The sequence below is a fragment of the Bemisia tabaci genome, chromosome 6 (assembly GCF_918797505.1).
Source record: "Bemisia tabaci chromosome 6, PGI_BMITA_v3".
Lineage (NCBI taxonomy): Eukaryota > Metazoa > Arthropoda > Insecta > Hemiptera > Aleyrodidae > Bemisia > Bemisia tabaci.
This window is the reverse complement of record NC_092798.1, coordinates 3722107-3743173: the sequence shown is the minus strand read 5'-3', so window position 1 is coordinate 3743173 and position 21067 is coordinate 3722107. Positions and strand designations below refer to the sequence as shown.

At 38.6% G+C, this 21067-nt stretch overlaps 1 protein-coding gene across 2 annotated transcripts in view; it reads left to right on the top strand.

Moving 5' to 3' along the window:
- The first annotated feature begins 3356 nt into the window (after positions 1-3356).
- Positions 3357-21067, top strand: part of LOC140224740 (transitional endoplasmic reticulum ATPase TER94-like) — a 30960-nt gene continuing 13249 nt past the window's right edge. Inside the window, exons 1-6 of one of the 2 annotated variants that reach the window (XM_072301190.1) lie at positions 3357-3453; positions 16571-16763; positions 17794-18028; positions 18515-18624; positions 18992-19240; positions 19767-20054. In XM_072301190.1, coding sequence (XP_072157291.1) covers positions 16659-16763; positions 17794-18028; positions 18515-18624; positions 18992-19240; positions 19767-20054 — 987 coding nt within the window. In that variant the 5' untranslated portion in view covers positions 3357-3453; positions 16571-16658. Of the gene's footprint in view, positions 3454-12280; positions 12331-16570; positions 16764-17793; positions 18029-18514; positions 18625-18991; positions 19241-19766; positions 20055-21067 lie in introns of those variants that run through there. The other variant, XM_072301191.1, reaches the window with a different exon arrangement.

Below are 21067 nucleotides of genomic sequence, written 5' to 3'. Positions count from 1 at the left end.
GCTAGTCGTAGTTTAGTGTTCCTAATTTTTCACCGATAATGCATTTGTTTTATGACGTATTTTATTCACTGCAGTGTATATATTTTATGATTACAGATGGACACAGAGGACAAAGTTATAATCTCCATTTTCGCGTAAGTTGATTCCAATTTTAAATTTTTTTCTTCTTTTTCTAATCTGGATTCAACAGATCAAAATTCAAAGGTATCGGTGTATCACACATCGGAGACATTTTTAAAATGAATTTTGAATACACTTCGATAAATATAACTTTGTCCTCTCTGTCCATCTGTAATCATAAAATATATACACTGCAGTGAATAAAATACGTCATAAAACAAATGCATTATCGGTGAAAAATTAGGAACACTAAACTACGACTAGCCTCCTTCATTGAAGAATGGGTCAGATAAGCTCCGGGAGGGGGGGGGGGGGTTCACCCCCCCTCCCGGAGCTTATCTGACCCATTCTTCAATGAATTTGTATTATGTTTTTTCTTTTATTAATAAAATGAATCTGAATCTGAATCTGAATGAAGGAGGCTAGTCGTAGTTTAGTGTTCCTAATTTTTCACCGATAATGCATTTGTTTTATGACGTATTTTATTCACTGCAGTGTATATATTTTATGATTACAGATGGACAGAGAGGACAAAGTTATAATCTCCATTTTCGCGTAAGTTGATTCCAATTTTAAATTTTTTTCTTCTTTTTCTAATCGTCACAATGGTTTCCTAAAAAGTTGACTTATCTCCTTGGTCCAAGAGGGTTAGGTATTCAAAGACGCCAATCCTCTTCCTTGGATCCAGTCCGGAGTTAGGCATCGATGGTGAAACTGCAGAAATGCGTAGGTATCTCGCTTTGCGGCGTTGCAGACTCCCTGTCGTACTTTCTTCTTACGTTGAAAACTACTGAAAGTCATTTTTTGAAAATTTCACTATTTCTTCCTCTCTTTATAAAGAATAATCTGTGAAAACTCCAAGCCATGATGTTCGTCTGGTCTCCTTTTAAATTGAATCGGCTCGTGTGAAAACCGCTATTGTCCATTTTTTCAATTTTGAGATTTTTGGGTCAAAATACTCTTGGAGGTCAGACACTTTCATTAATGTTGTGAAAATGTTTGTTCCTTAGGTTTGAAGCCCTTTTCAGGGGGGGGGGGGGGGGGGGGCGTAGTCCGAATCATGCGAAAACCGCTAATGTCCATCTTTCGTTATATGCATCATAATACTGTACAACAAACCAAAATAAAAAAATGTCTCCTCAACGACATTCGGTGATCTTTATGCATTTTGAGGCGCTGAATCCGAATATGACCTTCGTTTTTTACCATCACCCTCCAATTTTAGTATCGTTATTTTTTCTTGGTTTTACGGCTCTCTGTGATAAGAATATCGCGTGGCTTGATGCCAAATTCGTTCTGACCGAAAATTTTTACAAGTCCGAAAACCCGAATTTTTTTGCACAATCTGGCAACATTGCATCGAAAAATTAACTAATTTCTTGCACCATCTTTCAACACTGGAAATGTCAACTGTCACTGTAATGTCATCTTTCGGTCGATGTTGCCAAATTTCACCAATAATTAAATCACTTATTTACTTGCACCGTCCGGCAACGCTGTAACCGCCATCTTGAAAAATACACCATTGCATAACCCGCAGATTGAAGGGGCTGCATTATACGATTGCATAACCCGCATATTGAAGGGGCAACATGCAATACTTTCATTTTACAGCGTTACCACATTGAATAATAATTACCATACAACACTGCTATTTAATTCTAATTTTTCTGCACCATCATGCAACGCTGTTGGATTTTTATTCCGGGCAAGTCCTCATATTCACCCTACTGTTAAGGTCTAAAATGGCCGAAAAGTGACAAACTGGAGTTGTAACGTCAAAGAGCCGTATGCAAACCGACATTTTTCGCCCCCCCCCCCCCCACTAAAAATTATTCAAACTTCGTCTATCAGTTACTGATACTGGAGCGCTTCTTTCCCCAAAGAGGTTGTTCCATCCCCCATTAGATTTGGCCCCCTATCAGATATGATCCATCTTTTCAGGAGTGATACAGTAGCATGCGAGACGTTCAAATATGGCGGTCATTTTGACTTAGGCCCCCCCAGAGAGGGGGGGCGGGGGGTCAAAGTCAAAACCTTCAACTGCCTATAACTTTTGAGCGAAAAATCGGATTGAGTTGAACTTTTTTTTAAATGAAAGATCTCAAAAAGATCTATCTGCTGATACCAGAAAAATTGAAAAAAAGTTAAATTTAATGCAAATTTTTAGCAATTTTTCAATTTTTTAGGGGACAAAATTTTCAATTTTGTCGTGTTTCGGCACCGCGCAATGACTCTACTAAAACAAAAACCAGTTTTTTAGATTCTACACTTAATTTCCTACTAGATGCAAAAAACCGCATCTTGGGGAAACGTTTAGATCGCGAGCTATGGCTCGTCAAAGTTAGCCCCGCGCTGAGCGCGCGCGCCCTGCGCTGTTCGCATATCCTCTGCGCGTCTGCCACCGATCCTGTTGCCCCTCCTCCCCCTTCCTAAATGCAAATTAACATTCTACTACCCAGCTTTCGTATATTTCTGCGTTATAGGTACGTGAAAATTTCAGCAAGTTCGTGATTTCCAGTGGAATTGATGCTTTATTTCGCCCCCCCCCCCCCCCCCCCCCCCAACCCGGCCACTAAAAATCTTCTAATTCGCGAAAAGCTCATGAAAATGATGATTTTTTATACAATAGGTACTTAAAAATGTTCACTTTTAAAACTTTCGCATGCATGCGTTATATAAAAAAAATTGCCTATAAAAAAAATGTTCTTATCTAGCTATTATCATTTTTCATCTATTACGGTCAGGTCTGAACTTCGATGTTTCTTATGTAAGCGCTACGCGTTTTTTTTTTTATAAAAATACCATTTAGATACCAGATATATTTTTTTAATATTTTTTTAAAAAAACAAAAACAAGTTGAAGGGATAATACACACTATTGCATAACCAACAAATTGAAGGGGTAACAAACAGTATTGCATAACCTGCAGATTGAAGGGGCAATATGTAACACTCAATATGCATAACCCGAAAAATGAAGGTGCAACATACAATCCTTTTTACAGTATTGCTACATTGTCCAATACCCACCCCGCACTGTAATTTAATTCGTATTTTTATTGCACAATTTGGCTATAAACTCTCATTTTAAAATCGTCGTTGCCCTACTACTAAGCTGAGATTTTATGCCGATTTGTGTCCTTTGTTTCACCTATATGGAACGGCGCTTATCATATTTTCAATTTTCATCTGTTGCACCCTAATTTTAGTACATTTGTCTTCTTAATTTTCCAGAGCCGTCATCTTATTTATGCTCCGAGAGCTCTGCCAGGGGATGGGAACTTTGGTTAGAGAAGTAATAGACGTAGCTCGGGATAGCCAATGTATGAAGGTAAGTATTACTTTTCTTACTCGTCTCTACTTCCTACCGAACTGCTACCTTCCTATTGTCTTTCAGTGGCGTGGCGTGCTTGTATGTTGCGACGAATCGATTGTTTGGAACGCCGTCCGTCCATTTACTGAATTTAATTTTTTTTTCATATATATTTTTTTTCAGTTAGTTAGTCAGTATATCTTGAGACATTCAGCGTCACAGGCTATTAACGTCTTTACAGAGAATTTTGAAAATGGGAGTATATACGAAAATTTAGATTTTTAAATTAAGAGAGGTGAAGAGTTTCAGAATTTTGGTAGTAATATAGGGATCGTCGCTTGTAAGTGGGTCTGTATTTCTGTTGATTGCAGGGGAGTAAATCTGTGATTGAAACTTTGGTCTTTAGTACAGAAAACCGGAAACCAGTTTCATTGGACCAAGTTTGAAGTCTACCTACTGTTATTTTGAGTAGTTCTTTTTGCTATTTTGATGTTTTTAGACAAAATTTAGACAAAATTTGTGTTCATGTTACAGGACGATTCTGAGTCTGAGCACGCTCCAATAGAATACTATCGGATGAGAAGGAAATTCATGTTGCAGGTCGACGGTGAAACTACCAAACCACGTATCTCGGTTTGCGACGTCGCAGACTTCCTGTCATACTTTATTTTTTAAATGATAAACTACTTAACATCCAGTCTTGAAAATTTCCGTGATTTTTCCTCTTTCTGCGGAGAAAATTCCGTGAAAATTTCAAGGAATGATATTGATTTGGTCTACTTCTAAACTATAAAATGTGAGCGTAGATTTTTAAAAACCCCAAACGAGATACGTGGTTTGGTAGTTTCACCGTCGATGTCCAATTCATGTGTTCAAATATGTTACATAAAAAAAAATTTCATGTTACCACAACTTATGTACTCTTAAATAACTTTCATTTGCATGACATTTTGCATGATTCCACTCAAGTTTTCCTTGATTTCCCCTATAAATGTTGTGCTCATGCCAGTATGTTGTGAGCCAATGCAATTAAGGACCCTTCGCCAAAAAAAACCCTTGCATCCTCCAAAACTATTCATTAAAATATCGAGGGCTCTCCATAGGCTTCATTTGGCATTTTTCCATTTCCATATGCAACTAATTCCCGCAATAAGTTCCTGAAATTCAACCATAGTTTGTTTTTTCTCTGATTTTTTCGCAAGATATTTTTCCTGAATCATCTTCTTCCTCTTCTTCTTCTTCTTCTTCTTCTTCTTCTTCTTCTTCTTCTTCTTCTTCTTCTTCCACCTCCTCCTCCTCCTCGTAACTTTTATGTGTTTTCGTTCATGTTATAGGACGATTCTGAGTGTCAGCATGAAGAAAGGGAAAACGTTGGAATAGATCACGATCAGGTGAGCAGGAAATTCATGTTGCATGTTCCTTTCTTGTGTTCAAGTATGTTATATCAAAAAAATTTTATGTTTCTGTCACTTACGTTCTCTTGGAGAACTTCCATCTACACCAATTTTTTTTTTACACATGATTCCACTCAAGTTTTCCGTGTTTGCCTATAATCGTCATGCTAATGTATACGTAGCCCGTAACCTTAGCACAAGGGTCCCTCGTACTAAAGGTATGACCGAGTTTGAAAGGGTCACACAGGTCAAAGGGTTTTTTTTTTTTTTAGATAAAACGGAATGATTCCAGGAGATTTGAATTTTTCCGCCCTCTGAAAGCAGTGAACAGACCAATGGAATGAAAGAATATTAGTTGAGTGTTTTTTTTTTCTGTTGAACTGTCAAGTAAATCGAGTGACGAAATCGTTATCAGTTCCGGCTTATTATCGTGGGAAAATAGTGTTGTCAATAAGGCCTAGATAAAAAAAATATTTTATATTGAGTCGAAGGTAAAAGAGTCGATTTTTACTTACTTTACCTCATCAAGAAACTCCCTAAATTGTCTGAAAAATCCCTAGATCTCTACAAATTCCGGAAAATACCTAGATCCAGGGATAAATCCCTACACATTAAGGTCACTGAGACCCCGTATGGTTGGAAGTGAAAGTCCGCGGGGGGGGGGGGGGGGGGGGGGCGGCAAAATGTTTTTGGCACCAGGGGGCAAAAAGCTAAATCCGGCTCCGAACATACCACTTCCAAAGACTAGTAAATCACATTTTCACACCGAAAATATTTAATGTCATAATTATAGTCTGTTCGAGATGGGAAGAACCGTGGAAAGTCGGAATTAATTGCACTATGTAGAAGCAAGGGTAGCGTTCGAGCCATTGTCCGCGATGAAGCACCGAACCAACCCTGGACCGTGGCTCACCGCACAGAGGGCTGGCTCCTCATGAGTCGCTTGCCGCTCGGCGCTTAGCACAGGAATTTGCGGCTCCAAGTTCGTATCCCGGGGGAAACCGCCGCTCCGAGGCCCATAGCCTCCTGTGCGGTGGCTGCAGCGTGCGCGCAACATCGAAAAGTGACAATTGACAAGGGTCGAGACACCCCCACCCTGCGAAATAGTGCTAATTATTCCGACTTTCCACGGTTCTTCCCATCTCGAACAGACTAGAATGTAACATTAATATCAGGGACGAAGATTTATCGGACGACGCACTATGGTCTACAGACCGTGCTTAACGGATCTACAGGGTGTTCGAAAAGTCCCCTCCCCCCCCTCTAACTTTTGACCTAATTGAGGTAGAGATTTGAAACTTGGAGGGTGTTCCTAGATCATAGGGAGCTACTTTTTGACCCCCCCCCCCCCAAACTTTTTGAGGCTCCCCCTTGGGGGGGTTAAGGACCCTAACTTTTTTTTTCAAATGGGAAGGCCCCCTTTGTGATACCTCGTTCGAAAGAGCATAAAAGAAGAACATTTTTCGCGCAAATCCGAAGTCATTATCTCAAACCGTTTCAAAATGGCGGCCGGTCAAAGTTCAAAATGGCCGAAAATTGGCACCTCTGCTATTTGCACATGGATTTGCTTGAAACTCGGTATCTGGTGGTATTTTGGCACGGGAAAAACGAATTTGACGTTAGATTTTTTAAAAAACCCTAATTTTTCAAAATGGCCGCCGGCTCAGGCTCAAAGTGGCCGAAAATTTGACAAACTCGATTTTTTGCCAATGGATTCACCTGAAATTCGGTATCTGGGGGTATTTCAACCCGAGAAGAACAAATTCGACGTTAGATTTTTAAACAAACCCTAATTTTTCAAAATGCCCGGCGATTAAAGTTCAAAATGGTCAACAATTGGCAACCTCGACTTTTTGCCGATGGATTCGCCTGAAACTCGGTGTTTGGGGGTATCTGGGTAGGAGACAAACCCGACCAATATTTAATGTCATAATTGAATGATACTCTGCTGAATGAATGTAACATTAATATCAGGGACGAAGATTTATCGGACGACGCACTATGGTCCACAGACCGTGCTTAACGGATCTATATTCATACTTTTAAGGTGCAAAAAATGAAAGTTTGGCACTACAATTTTATCATACATACTCCTAGGGATTGTCACCTGAGTTTTCATCGACTAATAATGATTCACTAGCCGTTCTGGACGCGCTTTGCGCGTCCGTCGCGGCTAGCCAAGGGGCTGCGCCCCATGGACCCCCGATCACTCGCTACGCGAATGACATTCAGCTCGCTCCGCGCGCGATTTTTCTGATTAGTTGGACTTTTGATCACTATGATGTATACATTGTGGAGACTCTTAAGATAAAAATGATTTTGTCACAGAACCTTGTTATCGAAGCGTCCCATCATTTGAGCATTAATAAATATATGAAGATGAAGCAATGAGGGGAATCGGCCATTTCTTCAAAAACGCATTTGACTGCCCTGGTAGCAAAAAGACTCAATTAAATCATGTCTCAAAGATGTCTTTTAGGTACTCTAAAAGACATGTTAAGTTGACTTAAAGATATCTAGAAGTTGTCTTAAAGTGTGTCCAAAAGATGTCTGAAAAGTCACCTTATAAAGGTATACTTGTGTCTCGACTTTCATCAGCACTTTAAGACATCTTTCAGGGAAGCTTCTAAGACACCTTAAAGACACCTCATAAGACAACTTATAGGCCCCCTAAAGAAAAATCCAAATTTTTTAGGGCACCCGGAACCCTCCTTGAGAGGCTCCAAAAAATGGTCTCATACCCTTTAAAACCCATTAGAAAAGTCTTCGGGTCCTTGTAAGCAAGGATTTTAAGGCCTTAGGTTGGATCATCCATAATAAGGGTTGAGAAAGACTAAAATGTTACATGTATTTTTTTAAAAATCTGATGAGGTGCATATCGTAATTTGTTTTACCTTTTCTCAGATTTAAGTACGAAGCATAGAATAAATTACTCGCTGATAATACAGGGTTATTCAAAAGTCGCGCACCACTGGCCATAACTTTAGTTTTAATTATGATATGGACTTGCGGTTTAGGACGTTTTTCCTCACATCGAGGGGGAAACGAACGTCAGTCCCATCGGGTGGAAGAAAGTGAGATTCGCAGATCTCCTTCCGCGATTTGACTCGCTAAAGTAGCCAAAGTTCATCTTTACTTCTTGAGAAGATTTTCGATGGCGCAGGGGTCTAAAAAACTGCTCAACGATAGTATAGTTCGAGTTCCGAATCGCTATGAGCCCACTTGTATTTTTTTCTTATACTTTCATCACATTTCTCTGATGTTTCTTTTTTATTCTCTCTGATTGCAAAAGTAATTATGTCCTCATTTCATTTCCTTTCCTTTTAATTTTTTCTTTTTTGGTAGCATCTGTGTCCATTTACAATTTTTATTTTAAAATAGTTTTCCCTAGTATACATTTGAAGCTTTAAACGAAACTATTTGTTTTAAAGAAACTTCCCGCTAAATCGTGGGTTTTCCCAAGAAGGCAGTCTCCGTCCCTCACAGACTTTACCGTTGCCAGATAGGTTCCTTTTTCATGACTTTTTCCAGTTTAAACTCATGTAAAATATGCACATTACTCGCACAATCTGGCAACCCCTCGAGTGAAATAGAAAAATTTGGAATCGCCTAAATGTGAAATCCTTCGAAGTTTATATTAATGATGATGATGATTAGACTGTGACGGACCCTAACAACAGAGCGCGCTACAAGTTTCGATTAGCTTATTGTTGGCCGCATTCGGTAGTGCGTTACAAGGTGTTCGTCGTAGCAAATTACGCCTCATCTACGTAAATTTTTGGGCAACGTGGATCCACCTGATGGGAAGTGACTTCCTTCTTACCCAATTTCATTAATTTTGGACCGAAATTTCTATGATTTTGAACGCTGCAAACATACAGGGTTCATGCAAGCTTGAAAAGTGCTTGATTTTAAAAAAAAAATTCAAGGCCTTGAAAGTGCTTGATTTTTTGGAAAGTGCTTGAAAACGTGCTTGAATTTCTCAGATCCACTTTTCGGAGGTTTTAGTGTAAATAAAAACCTAGAAGTAGAAAATTTTAAGGAGCAGTCCCACATAGCACAGCGTTATGTACATGAGTTTACCGATGAAATGGAGAGCTTATCCAGTATGGTAATAACCAAAGAGTTAAGACAAAGTGTATCAGGTGCTCGCAGTAGATATGCTACCTATTTAGAGGAAGAAAAGAAAATCAAGGCTCTCACAGCTATTAAAAATGAAGTCAGAAAAAACAAAATCTCTACAAGAGAGAAAAAGACGCTTATATGAAGATGTAAAGACCTTAGAAAAAGGTGCAGACGACCTGGCAGAACAAGCTGAAAAGAAGCAAGATCTCTCATTAATTGTTAAGTCCAATAGTTTCCGCCAAAGTGCCAAAAGAAAAAAAGAAGAGTTAGCAATCGTTGAAGGAGAAATTTCGAAACTCTCCAAACAGTTGTGAAAAAGAACCATAAGTCTCGGTTAAAATCTATAACTTTTTAAACTGCTTGTAAAAACATTTTTCTTCATACCTACATTTATTTAATTTCACATTAACATTTTTTTCTTTTTACTTCTGGTTTTTTTACCTTATTTTTTTTCAATGATGTGGGTCCATTATCTTCTTGAAAGTGTTTTTTTTTCTTCTTTCGTCCGGTTTTTTAGTGTTCATAAAGACTCTTTTTTCAAATGATGTGCCGTTCCATACTCCAGACATACTCCTTACGTGTAGCTTCAAATTAAGAAATCCCACTTTTAAAATTCAAATATTTTTACAGTAGTGAAAGACTATCAGAAAACATCTTGCTTCAGCTTTATCAAGAATGAATCTTCAATTTTGAGCTTCTTGTCCAAGTACCCTACTATTCTCATGAATTTAATCCATCGGGTAGCATGCAGATTTTCTATTAACTCTTTCATAAGTTGCACCATCTTCAGCCCATCTTATACCTATCGATATCCATCGGATTTAACCCATCGGATAGCATGCAGATTTTCTATTAACTCTTTCATAAGTTGCACCATCTTCAGCCCATCTTATACCTATCGATATCCATCACTTCTTAATGATTAACGTTGTCTCAATGAATATGAAGGTAAGATATTTATTTATTATTATCATTTATTTTTCTTTTTATTTTTAAACCAACGTTTTGAATAAATTGGAATAAAACATTCAGGTGTAAGTATGGATGGGTAGTTGGTCGAAAACTTATGCGGTGAGCCAGGATTTTACTTTTTTTTGCTTAGAATTTAGAGGTATTTACTTACTGGGTTGTCAGTATTGGTACTGATACTTGGGATGGTCTTTCATTTATACATCCGTGTATTTTTTAATTAGAGGAAAATACTCATTTTAGTTGGTTGTTGATATCTGTCTCGCTATTAGGAGTTTTCATGTCAAAGGTCCTGTGGAAAAATTTCTTGAATCTCGCGCTAAACTGCTTCCAAAAGGCTCTTGAAAGTGCTTGAAAAGTGCTTGAAAATTCAGAAAAATGTGCTTGAAAAGTGCTTGAATTTTTAGCACTGAGGCTGCATGAACCCTGACATACGCCAAAAAATGATAGAAACCAGTGAAATTTGTAATTTTTAGGATGCTCTACTTTTTTTCAAATTCTAGTTAGTGCTTTGCGGATTGTTCCTTAAAATTGAAACTCTTGTTCCTTATATCCTTGAGTTTGAAGAAATACCAATTTAAATGTCACCTTTTGTCCCCTAACGGTCGAAATTAATTTCTTTTGGAGCGCCCCTCCGTACAACGAAATGTGGAATATTCCATGCATTTTTGGTGTTCTTGCGATTGTTGACCCCGGCAACATGTAGGTAAAATTTTTGTCAGGTACCTAATCAAACTATTCCGATGTATTTTGAGCTGCTGAGTCTGAAAATGACCTTCATTTTTTCTTACCCCCTCTCTTTTCCGAAAAAGCCACTTTTTCCTGGGAAAATGAGCAAATTTGACGTATTTTTATCGTGCTTGCAATTCAGTTTGATAAATTATTCTGGACCTGCGGTAGAGTGATTCTTATGTATTTTAAGCTGCTAAATCCTAATATGACTTAGGTTTTTTTTTTTTTTTTTTTTTAATCACCCTCCAGTTCTCCGATAATGCCGATTTTTCCGAGTCTTTTGGGAAGAACCTTTCCCAGACTCAAAAAGATGTGAAAAATACATTTTAAAAATGTTCTCGATGTGTGTTACATCGATTCTTTTGTATTTTGACTTGATAAATCCAAATATTACCTTAGATTTTTCCTATCACGCCTCATTTTCCCGGAAAAGTAGATTTTCCTCGGCAAACGAGCTTCTTTGGTATTTTTGCGACAATTTCCCTGTTCTATGGAGTTTTAGAAATTTTCCGCGATCCCCTTTAGGTCTGTTCCGATGTCCTAAGAGCCATTGAACCCGAGTTAGACCTCAACTTGCCTCTGACTACCCTCCGTTTTCCTTAGTATAAGGAAAGTCGTCGCAAAAATACCAAAGAAGCTCGTTGGCAGAGAAAAATCGACTTTTCCGGGAAAATGAGGGGTGATAGGAAAAATCCAGGGTCATATTCGGATTTATCAAGTCAAACTACACAAGAATCTCTGTAATACACTTTGAGAATATTTTCAAAATGTATTTTTAACATGCATTTATTTTGAGTCCGGGAAAGGTTCTTCCCAAAAGACTCGGAAAAATCGGCATTATCGGAGAACTGGGAGGGTGATAAAAAAAAAAACCGAGGTCGTATTCGGATTTACCAGCTTAAAATACATAAGAATCACTTTACCGCGGGAATGCAAGCATGACAGAAATTTTCTCATTTTCCCGGGCAAAAGTAGCTTCTTCGGAAAAGTGAGAGGTGATAAGAAAAAACGAAGGTCATTTTTAGACTCAGCAGCCCAAAATATATCGGAATAGTTTTATTTTGTTCCTGAAAATTTTTTTACCAATTTATCCAATAGAATACTATTGGATGAGAAGGAAATTCATGTTGCATGTCCAATTCATGTGTTCAATTATGTTACATGAAAAAAAGTTCATGTTACCACAACTTATGTACTCTTGAATAACTTTCATTTGCATGACATTTTGCATGATTCCACTCAAGTTTTCCTTGTTTTCCCCTATAAATGTTGTGCTCATGCCAGTATGTAGTGAGCCAATGCAATTAAGGACCCTTCGCCAAAAAAAACCCTTGCATCCTCCAAAACTATTCATTAAAATATCGAGGGCTCTCTATAGGCTTCATTTGGCATTTTTCCATTTCCATATGCAACTAATTCCCGCAATAAGTTCCTGAAATTCAACCATAGTTTGTTTTTTCTCTGATTTTTTCGCAAGATATTTTTCCTGAATCATCTTCCTCTTCTTCTTCTTCTTCTTCTTCTTCTTCTTCTTCTTCTTCTTCTTCTTCTTCTTCTTCTTCTTCTTCCACCTCCTCCTCCTCCTCGTAACTTTTATGTGTTTTCGTTCATGTTATAGGACGATTCTGAGTGTCAGCATGAAGAATGGGAAAACGTTGGAATAGATCACGATCAGGTGAGCAGGAAATTCATGTTGCATGTTCCTTTCTTGTGTTCAAGTATGTTATATCAAAAAAATTTTATGTTTCTGTCACTTACGTTCTCTTGGAGAACTTCCATCTACACCAATTTTTTTTTTACACATGATTCCACTCAAGTTTTCCGTGTTTGCCTATAATCGTCATGCTAATGTATACGTAGCCCGTAACCTTAGCACAAGGGTCCCTCGTACTAAAGGTATGACCGAGTTTGAAAGGGTCACACAGGTCAAAGGGTTTTTTTTTTTTTTTTAGATAAAACGGAATGATTCCAGGAGATTTGAATTTTTCCGCCCTCTGAAAGCAGTGAACAGACCAATGGAATGAAAGAATATTAGTTGAGTGTTTTTTTTTTCTGTTGAACTGTCAAGTAAATCGAGTGACGAAATCGTTATCAGTTCCGGCTTATTATCGTGGGAAAATAGTGTTGTCAATAAGGCCTAGATAAAAAAAATATTTTATATTGAGTCGAAGGTAAAAGAGTCGATTTTTACTTACTTTACCTCATCAAGAAACTCCCTAAATTGTCTGAAAAATCCCTAGATCTCTACAAATTCCGGAAAATACCTAGATCCAGGGATAAATTTCTACACATTCGGTCACTGAGACCCCGCACTATAGTATGAGAGGGCCAAATCGTGGCCAAAAATCCGATTTTTGAAAGTGCGAAAATCTGGCAACCTAGCATGCAGCCCTTATCTACATCCCTTGGCAAATGTGAAATGACCTATCGAGTTTTTTTAAAGTGTTTCTAAGATCGGATATATGGTGGATGGTGGTCAACTTCACATACTCTGAGGTAAATGAAGAAATGTGAGAATTCGAGGTGAACGTCATCGCATATTACCATGCGCTGATATGTTAAAAGTCGGCATGGATCCTAGATCAAATATGGAACAGAAAGCTCAAAGGGAGTACTTTTTGATGGTTTAATCGTTTTTAGTATTAAGATTAATTTTATGACCACCGCGGGACTTCAAAGTTTTGTCCTAATTTAGGCAAAAAATGGCCTTCACCTTAACTTTTAGTTATCACTAACAGGAGCTAACACGCTCTTATCGGTGCAAGAATGTAGCTCATATGTTCCTCTAACAGGATATCACAGGATTTTTGCGTATTTTTGCGTCTGGGGCCTTTTTTGGTCCTCTCAGTGCAGCGGTTTTGTGATTTTCTGAGTAATCCGATTTCGCTGTGAAACAAGATACGAGAGATGAGGCAAGTTCAAAGTTGGACATAGGGCGAATCTTATGTAATTTTGGCTGCTGAATCCAAAATTGATGCCCATTTTCTTCCAGCAGTTGCCAGTTTTCTGGAAAATTGGATTTTTTGGCGAGAAAACACATTTTCAAGCGAAATTATATTTTCTCTAGAGAAATTATGACAACTAGATAAAACGAAGGTCATTTTTTCATTCTTGAGCTTTTACATGTTTACACATTTACCAACTCGCCTTCCTGTGGTGTAATGGTTGTAGTGGTAGCCCTATGATTAGGAGATCCCGAGCTTGACTCCCGCGCCGAGGGAACTCGCGCTTGATGATCGCAAGCCATATTACTGGGAGATTGCGTGGGAGGGACTGATGGGGAAAGGAATTCAAGCACGGATATTAGATCTCAGTAGCAATTGTAGTTCCGCTTTTTCAAATTACCTAATTGTATGTTATCATCCTCTTATCTTTTCAATGCAGTTTTTGTGTGCAGTTGTACTTGCAATTGTTATTATTTCTTAAAATAAAAAACATGGTGACCTCGACGTGATTTAATAATTTGTTCAATTAATTTTAAGTTACTAAGACTAAGATTGAGATTTGCGCATAATTAATGGATAATCCTTAAGATTGCCGTTATTGGTACCATAGAAGGTTAATTAACCTCAAAATAATTGCATGCTTGAGAGCTCGGTTGAGACTCGCATTGGGATCCTTTCAGAGTTTGTTTAAACCTCATATTAAGAATGCTTTAGGATTCGTTTGAGCCCCTCGCATTAAGAATGCTTGGGAGTTCGTTTGAGCCTCGCATTAAGAATGCTTGAGAGTTCGTTTGAGCCTCGCATTGAGTTTCTTTAGAGTTCGTTTTAACCTTAAAATACAGATGCATGAAGTGCTCTTTCGAGCTCCGTGCTATTTATAGTGCGCGAGGTGCTCCATTGAGCCACCGCATACATACAAAGGCGTGATGTGCTCCATTGAGCCACTCGCATACAAAGACTTGAAGTGGTCTTTCGAGCTCCACGCTAAAATTCAAGTGAGTTCCTTTTCCGCTCTTAGTGTATACCATAAGTATTGTGTAAGAATTATGGCAGAAACGTTCCTCCGAACCGTGCTCAATTATAGTTTCTTTGAACTCTGTGCCGATAAAAATTCAGAATTTCAGACTGCCAGCTTAACAAAGTATAACCTTAATTCAAGTTGGCGACTTGATTTAAAAAAAAAAAAATTAAAATTAAATCATATGGTTTCATTACATTGTTGACAAGTTAAGAAAAAGCTTATCAACGATGAAAGCCAGAAACAAAAATGCGATGGCAAAAATAGCCATTGCAACTGTATTTATTTTATAAAATAGTTCAAGTTTATTATTCCACCTAAAATCTTTATAATAACATTTGTAACCATAAAAATCAGCGTAAAATGGTTGAACTGCTTCCAAGAAATACAGGGTGTTTCACACCACCCGTACCAGGCCTTTTTCTCGGTTGTTTTAGGTCGTACGAAGTCGGGGACTGCGGGGTTGAATAGGGAATTGACCCCAAGGAATCCAAATTTCGTAGTCCCGAAACCCCCCCACCTCCCCTCGGGGGGTAAAGGAGGGGTCACGATGCCAAAAGTCACGGTTCCCGACCGAATTGCGGATTAATCGCATCAGAATTGAAAAGCACGAAAAATTTCACGTGAAATTGACCCCTAAAAATCCATAATCGGCCCATCCAAGGCCTATAAATGACCCCCTAAAGAGGGGGACAGTACCTCCTCCATAATTTCTCTATGGTCTCAAAATTGACATAGATTCTCCAGAAAAAGATGTTTTCCCAGGTAATCGACCCCGAGAAATCCAAATTTCATGGTCCCGAATCTCCTCTAGTCCCCCTTCTGGGGGGGGGGGGGGTTAAACGGGGGGCCCAATTTTAAAAATCGGGGCTCCTTTCCGAATCTCAAATTGATTGCATCCAAATTGAGGAGCAGAACACTTTTACATCTTTAGTGACCCCCAAGAGTTTTAATTGACCCCCCTGAACGGCAAAAAGTAACCCCTGAGGAGGGGGTTTCGCCCCCTCCAAAAGTTTCTCAAGATTCCTCTTCGGTTACAAAATTGACGGCGATTCTCCAGAAAAAGACGGTTTTCCAGGTAATCGACCCTGAGGACTCTGAATTTCATGGTCCCTAAGCTCCGCTACCCGCCCTTTTGGGCAGAAACCGTCTTTTTCTGGAGAATCGACGTCAATTATGCGACCAAAGAGGAATCTTGAGAAACTTTTGGAGGGGGCGAAGCCCCCCCTCCTCAGGGGTTACTTTTTGCCGTTCAGGGGGGTCAATTAAAACTCTTGGGGGTCACTAAAGATGTAAAAGTGTTCTGCTCCTCAATTTGGATGCAATCAATTTGAGATTCGGAAAGGAGCCCCGATTTTTAAAATTGGGCCCCCCGTTTAACCCCCCCCCCCCCAAGGGGGGCTAGAGGAGATTCGGGACCATGAAATTTGGATTTCTCGGGGTCGATTACCTGGGTAACCATCTTTTTCTGGAGAATCTATGTCAATTTTGAGACCATAGAGAAATTATGGAGGGGGCACTGTCCCCCTCTTTAGGGGGTCATTTATAGGCCTTGGATGGGCCGATTATGGATTTTTAGGGGTCAATTTCACGTGAAATTTTTCGTGCTTTTCAATTCTGATGCGATTAATCCGCAATTCGGCTGAGGGCAGGGGTTTACTTGAGGCACTTTTTGGTATCCAGTAGTACTTTAATTTTAAAGCACCTCTGCTTGTGGTTTTTTCTGTTGGCAGTAGTTACTTTGAAAGAGAGTCATTCACAATATTTTAGTAGTATTTTATTTTAATCCTTAAAGACACATTTCTAATACTTCATAAAAATTGAGTAAATCTCTGAGGAAAATTTGGGCCGTGGAATACTTTAAGGAAATTGAATGTCCTCTTTCGATGAATGATTTCCAACGTATGCACATACCTGCTTTCAGCAACTCAATCTGTGTTTCTGTTTTACAGCAACCTGTTTGAAGTCTATCTTAAAGCATATTTCTTGGAGGCTTATCGTCCAATTTACAAGGATGATTCATTCATTTTCCATGGTGGTATGCGAGCTGTAGAATTGAAGGTTGTCGAAACAGACCCATCACCCTACTGTCTTGTTGCCCCGGACACTGTGATCCACTTTGAGGGTGATGCTGTCAAGCGTGAGGTATGTTAAGTTTGTAAAATTTGATCAGATTTTTTTATGTATGCACCTATTTATGGATGGTTAACAACGCTGATTTAGCAATCAATTTTTCAAAAATCTCAAACTTAGAACTCCTGTTAAAATCTTTGGAACTTGCTCATTAACAATTGACATTTTCAAACTCAGATTATTATTTTTCTCTTCTTTTTTTTTCTTTTGGTATGTGTGTGTGTGTACTATAAAAATTCTCTATGAGGATAAAAATGAAGACAGACAGCCTCAATTGTTATAAAAAAGCTTTCATTTTCTTTCTTACAACCTTCTCAATAATTAATTTAAGAAAATCATAATCTTTGTAGAGTTTTGGAAGGTTCCATTCCAGTAAAAATTAGATCATTGAAGGAGTCAAAAATCTTCAAAAAAAATAATGATGAATGGAGATGTTGCATGCGTGAGGGATTTGCGATTTGACCATTGATTCTTATGTAAAAGTTCGCGAAAAACACAATGGTGCCACTGGTTTTCTCTGAAACAATCTCCCAAACTCAAAAAAAGCTCTCAAAGTGAGGCCAAAATGGAGGGGATATCCCACCCTACCCTGAGAGTCCACCTCTACATCAAAACAAACTCTCCATGCAAAGATAGGGAGCAAATACATTAGCAAGGTTGTCGTGTTTTTAGTCTTGGAGTCCCCAAATAAAGTGGCAACCCTGCTAATGTATTTGCTCCCTATCTTTGCATGGAGAGTTTGTTTTGATGTAGAGGTGGACTCTCAGGGTAGGGTGGGATATCCCCTCCATTTTGGCCTCACTTGGAGAGCTTTTTTTGAGTTTGGGAGATGATTTCAGAGAAAACCAGTGGCACCATCAAGTTTTTCGCGAACTCTTACATAAGAATCAATGGTCAAATCGCAAATCCCTCACACATGCAACATCTCCATTGTTCCTACTGCTGTGCTGAGTGATGATGAATTACGCCGTTAGTCATTGTGAAATGTTTTAAATGAATCATCTTTTCTCCTCTTATTTTAATTATACAAATCCTTCTGCAGGAAGAGGAAGAAGCGTCCAGTGCTGTAGGTTACGATGACATTGGAGGCTGCAGGAAGCAACTAGCTCAAATTAAGGAAATGGTTGAGTTGCCATTGCGTCATCCTTCTCTTTTCAAAGCTATAGGAGTGAAGCCACCGCGAGGTATTTTGTTGTTTGGCCCACCAGGTACGGGAAAAACACTCATCGCCCGTGCTGTTGCTAATGAAACCGGTGCATTCTTTTTCCTCATCAATGGTAAGCATTTCTATTTTTCTTCTATTCCGAATTGTCTTTTTCCTTGCTCCATCACGTATAATACTTTAGTTTCAAAATTTAGTTAAATTTTAAAAAGATCAATTTTATTTGTAAAATTTAGTAAGAAATATCAACGTTTGATAGCACCTTTTTAATCTGTTGGAAAATTTTTTTATTCCCATTAATCTAATGAAATTTTTTCCCGTTCCTTTTAGTATGTGTCATATACTCCCTGAATTTTTTGTAAATATTGTGGTGCCTACAGAATTAAAATCTGTAAATGTGAAACAGAAATGTGCAAAGCCTAAAAGTGGAGGATATTTGTCGCATGGAAGAGAGCAATAGTTTTCAGTATCTCAATCATCATTTGATTTTCAATTTGTCCTGTAAAATTCTACTGCATCTAAGTGGATTGTCTGTGGACTACAGATTGAATTTGTAATCGGCAAGAAACTGCAGCTTTGACAATTTTCTTATTTTTTTTAGCTGGTGAATCTGAGAGCAATTTGCGTAAAGCTTTTGAAGAGGCAGACAAACATGCTCCAGCTATCATCTTTATCGATGAATTAGACGCTATTGCGCCAAAAAGAGAAAAGGTAAGTTCACATCTTCAAGTACTATTATTTATAAGTATGTAGGAGAGTAAATCCAATTTTCTCTTGTTGTCTTTCATATGATTCAATTAAGCATCAAAGAAACCATACCATCCCAGGAGTTTAATTTTGTATTCAAATTGTCAGTTTGTAAACAAAAGAAAATAATGTCTGCTAAAATAATGGTCAGCTGGTGCTGAACTTTGTAATTACAGAATTGAAAGAGAATAAACTATGATAAATGAAAAAACCAGACTTGCACAGTAAAAATACAACATTTTTCCTGAACATTTGATGTTTGGCTATTTGGGCACTGCATCATTACTTAATTTAGTTCTCTTTTTAATCAATTTTTTTTTCGTTTTACAAGACTCATGGTGAAGTTGAGAGGAGGATCATCTCGCAGCTTCTGACACTCATGGATGGCTTAAAGCAAAATTCTCACATCATTGTTATGGCAGCCACAAATCGTCCTAACTCCATCGATGCTGCGTTGCGTAGATTCGGCAGATTCGACCGTGAAATCGATATTGGTATTCCAGACGCAACTGGCCGTCTAGAAATCCTGCGAATTCACACCAAGAATATGAAATTGGCCGATGACGTTGACCTAGAACAGGTAATTTTCTTCTTTTTTTGTTTGTTTCTTTTTCTTGCTTTTGGGACTGGGATGAATATCCATCAACACAGTATTTTTCCCAACTTTGCAAGCGAGACTTCACTGAGGCAAATCCCACAAAAACCTCCTGTAAAAACAGGAAGGCCTAAGATAGATTTAAACTAAAAATCACTTTTTCTCTGAATGTCTTTTTTAAACCAGGAATTTCCAACAATCAACTCTTTGGCGTGGTGTAATTTTTGGATATTTATCATGCTCAATTGTTTGTGTAGCACTGTCCTAAGCAATGCTGCCAGCTACTTGATTATGCATTTTGTCCTTTAGATTCAATGAGATCCTTTTTCCTATTGATGGTCACTAACTTGTCGATTGTGTATTGCTAGAAGTCAGTAAAGATCCCGAAAAAGTAGAAAAAAGAAATTCTTAAAATGAAGAATTATTATTTGTCTAAATATTACTGATTAAAATGCTCATTGATCCACTACTTATTCTCATTGGTAATAATGGTTTTAATTGTTTATTTTAGATCGCAGTGGAAACTGATGGTCATGTGGGTGCTGATTTGGCGTCCCTCTGCTCAGAGACAGCTCTTCAACAGATCAGAGAGAAAATGGATCTTATTGACTTGGAAGACAATCAAATCGACGCTGAAGTCTTGAACTCTTTGGCTGTTACCATGGAAAACTTAAGGTATGCGATGAGGAAGAGCTCGCCGAGAGCTCTGTGTGAAACTGTGGTTGAAGTCTCCAACGTCACTTGGGAAGACATCGGAGGTCTGGAGAATGTCAAGCGGGAACTCCAAGAGTTGGTGCAGGTAATTTCTTTTGTTCTGCAGTCAGCGTGTTTCTCAAATTTATAACATGCTACTTACGAGTACAATTACATCCTACTTTGGGGGGTTTTAAGGTCTCAAAAAAATCAGTTCAAGTACATTTGACCTCTACTGATATTTCGATGTTAAATTCACTTCTCATAAATTTAAGCTCTAGCATTTGCTCTGTCTCCAAAAAGTCTTTCATTGTATCGCACTCTGGACCAAGGAAATGTAGCAATTAATATTTTTTCTTCTTCCACCCTCTGACTAGGGCCATGACCCTGTTTGTCTAGCCTCTAAATTAGTATATAAATATGACAAATATAATATGATGGCGATGAGAGGGGATTAATGGCAGCTCTGTGCCCATCTCTTGGCCGGTCGTCCGGGTTGCCTTTGGCTATGAGGTCGTCCTACCATACAAATCTTGGCAAGCCTTTCCCCATCCATCCTCTCAACATGTTCTGACCACATTTTCCGGCGCATCTTGGTCAACTTGGCAATATCTTGGATTTGGTACTCTTCGCGAATTGACTCGTTGGTCTGCCTGTCTTGGAGCATAAAGCCTGCTATTTTCCTCAGGACTTTCATTTCTACGGTCCAAAACTGTTGTTTAGTGCGCTTCGTGTCTGCTCGGATTTCCGCAGCGTAAGTCAGCACAGGTCTTACAATCGTTTTATAAACTCTAACTTTGCTCTCTTTAGTCATGTACTTATTCCTCCAGACCATTTCATTTAGGCATCCGGCTATTCTAGTTGCCTTGATTGTCTGACTTCGCACCTCGGTCCCTAAATCCTTCACACTCGTTATTAAAGCGCCCAAGTACTTAAACTGCATTACTTGTTCAACAGCGGTACCGTCCACTACTAGCTTACATCGTATTGGATTCTTGCTGATGACCATACTTTTTGTTTTTTTAGCCGACACTTTCATGTTGAATGTCTTCGCAGTTAGGTTGAAGGAATGGAGCATTCTTTGCAGATCATCCTCAGAGCTTGCTACTGAAACAGCAT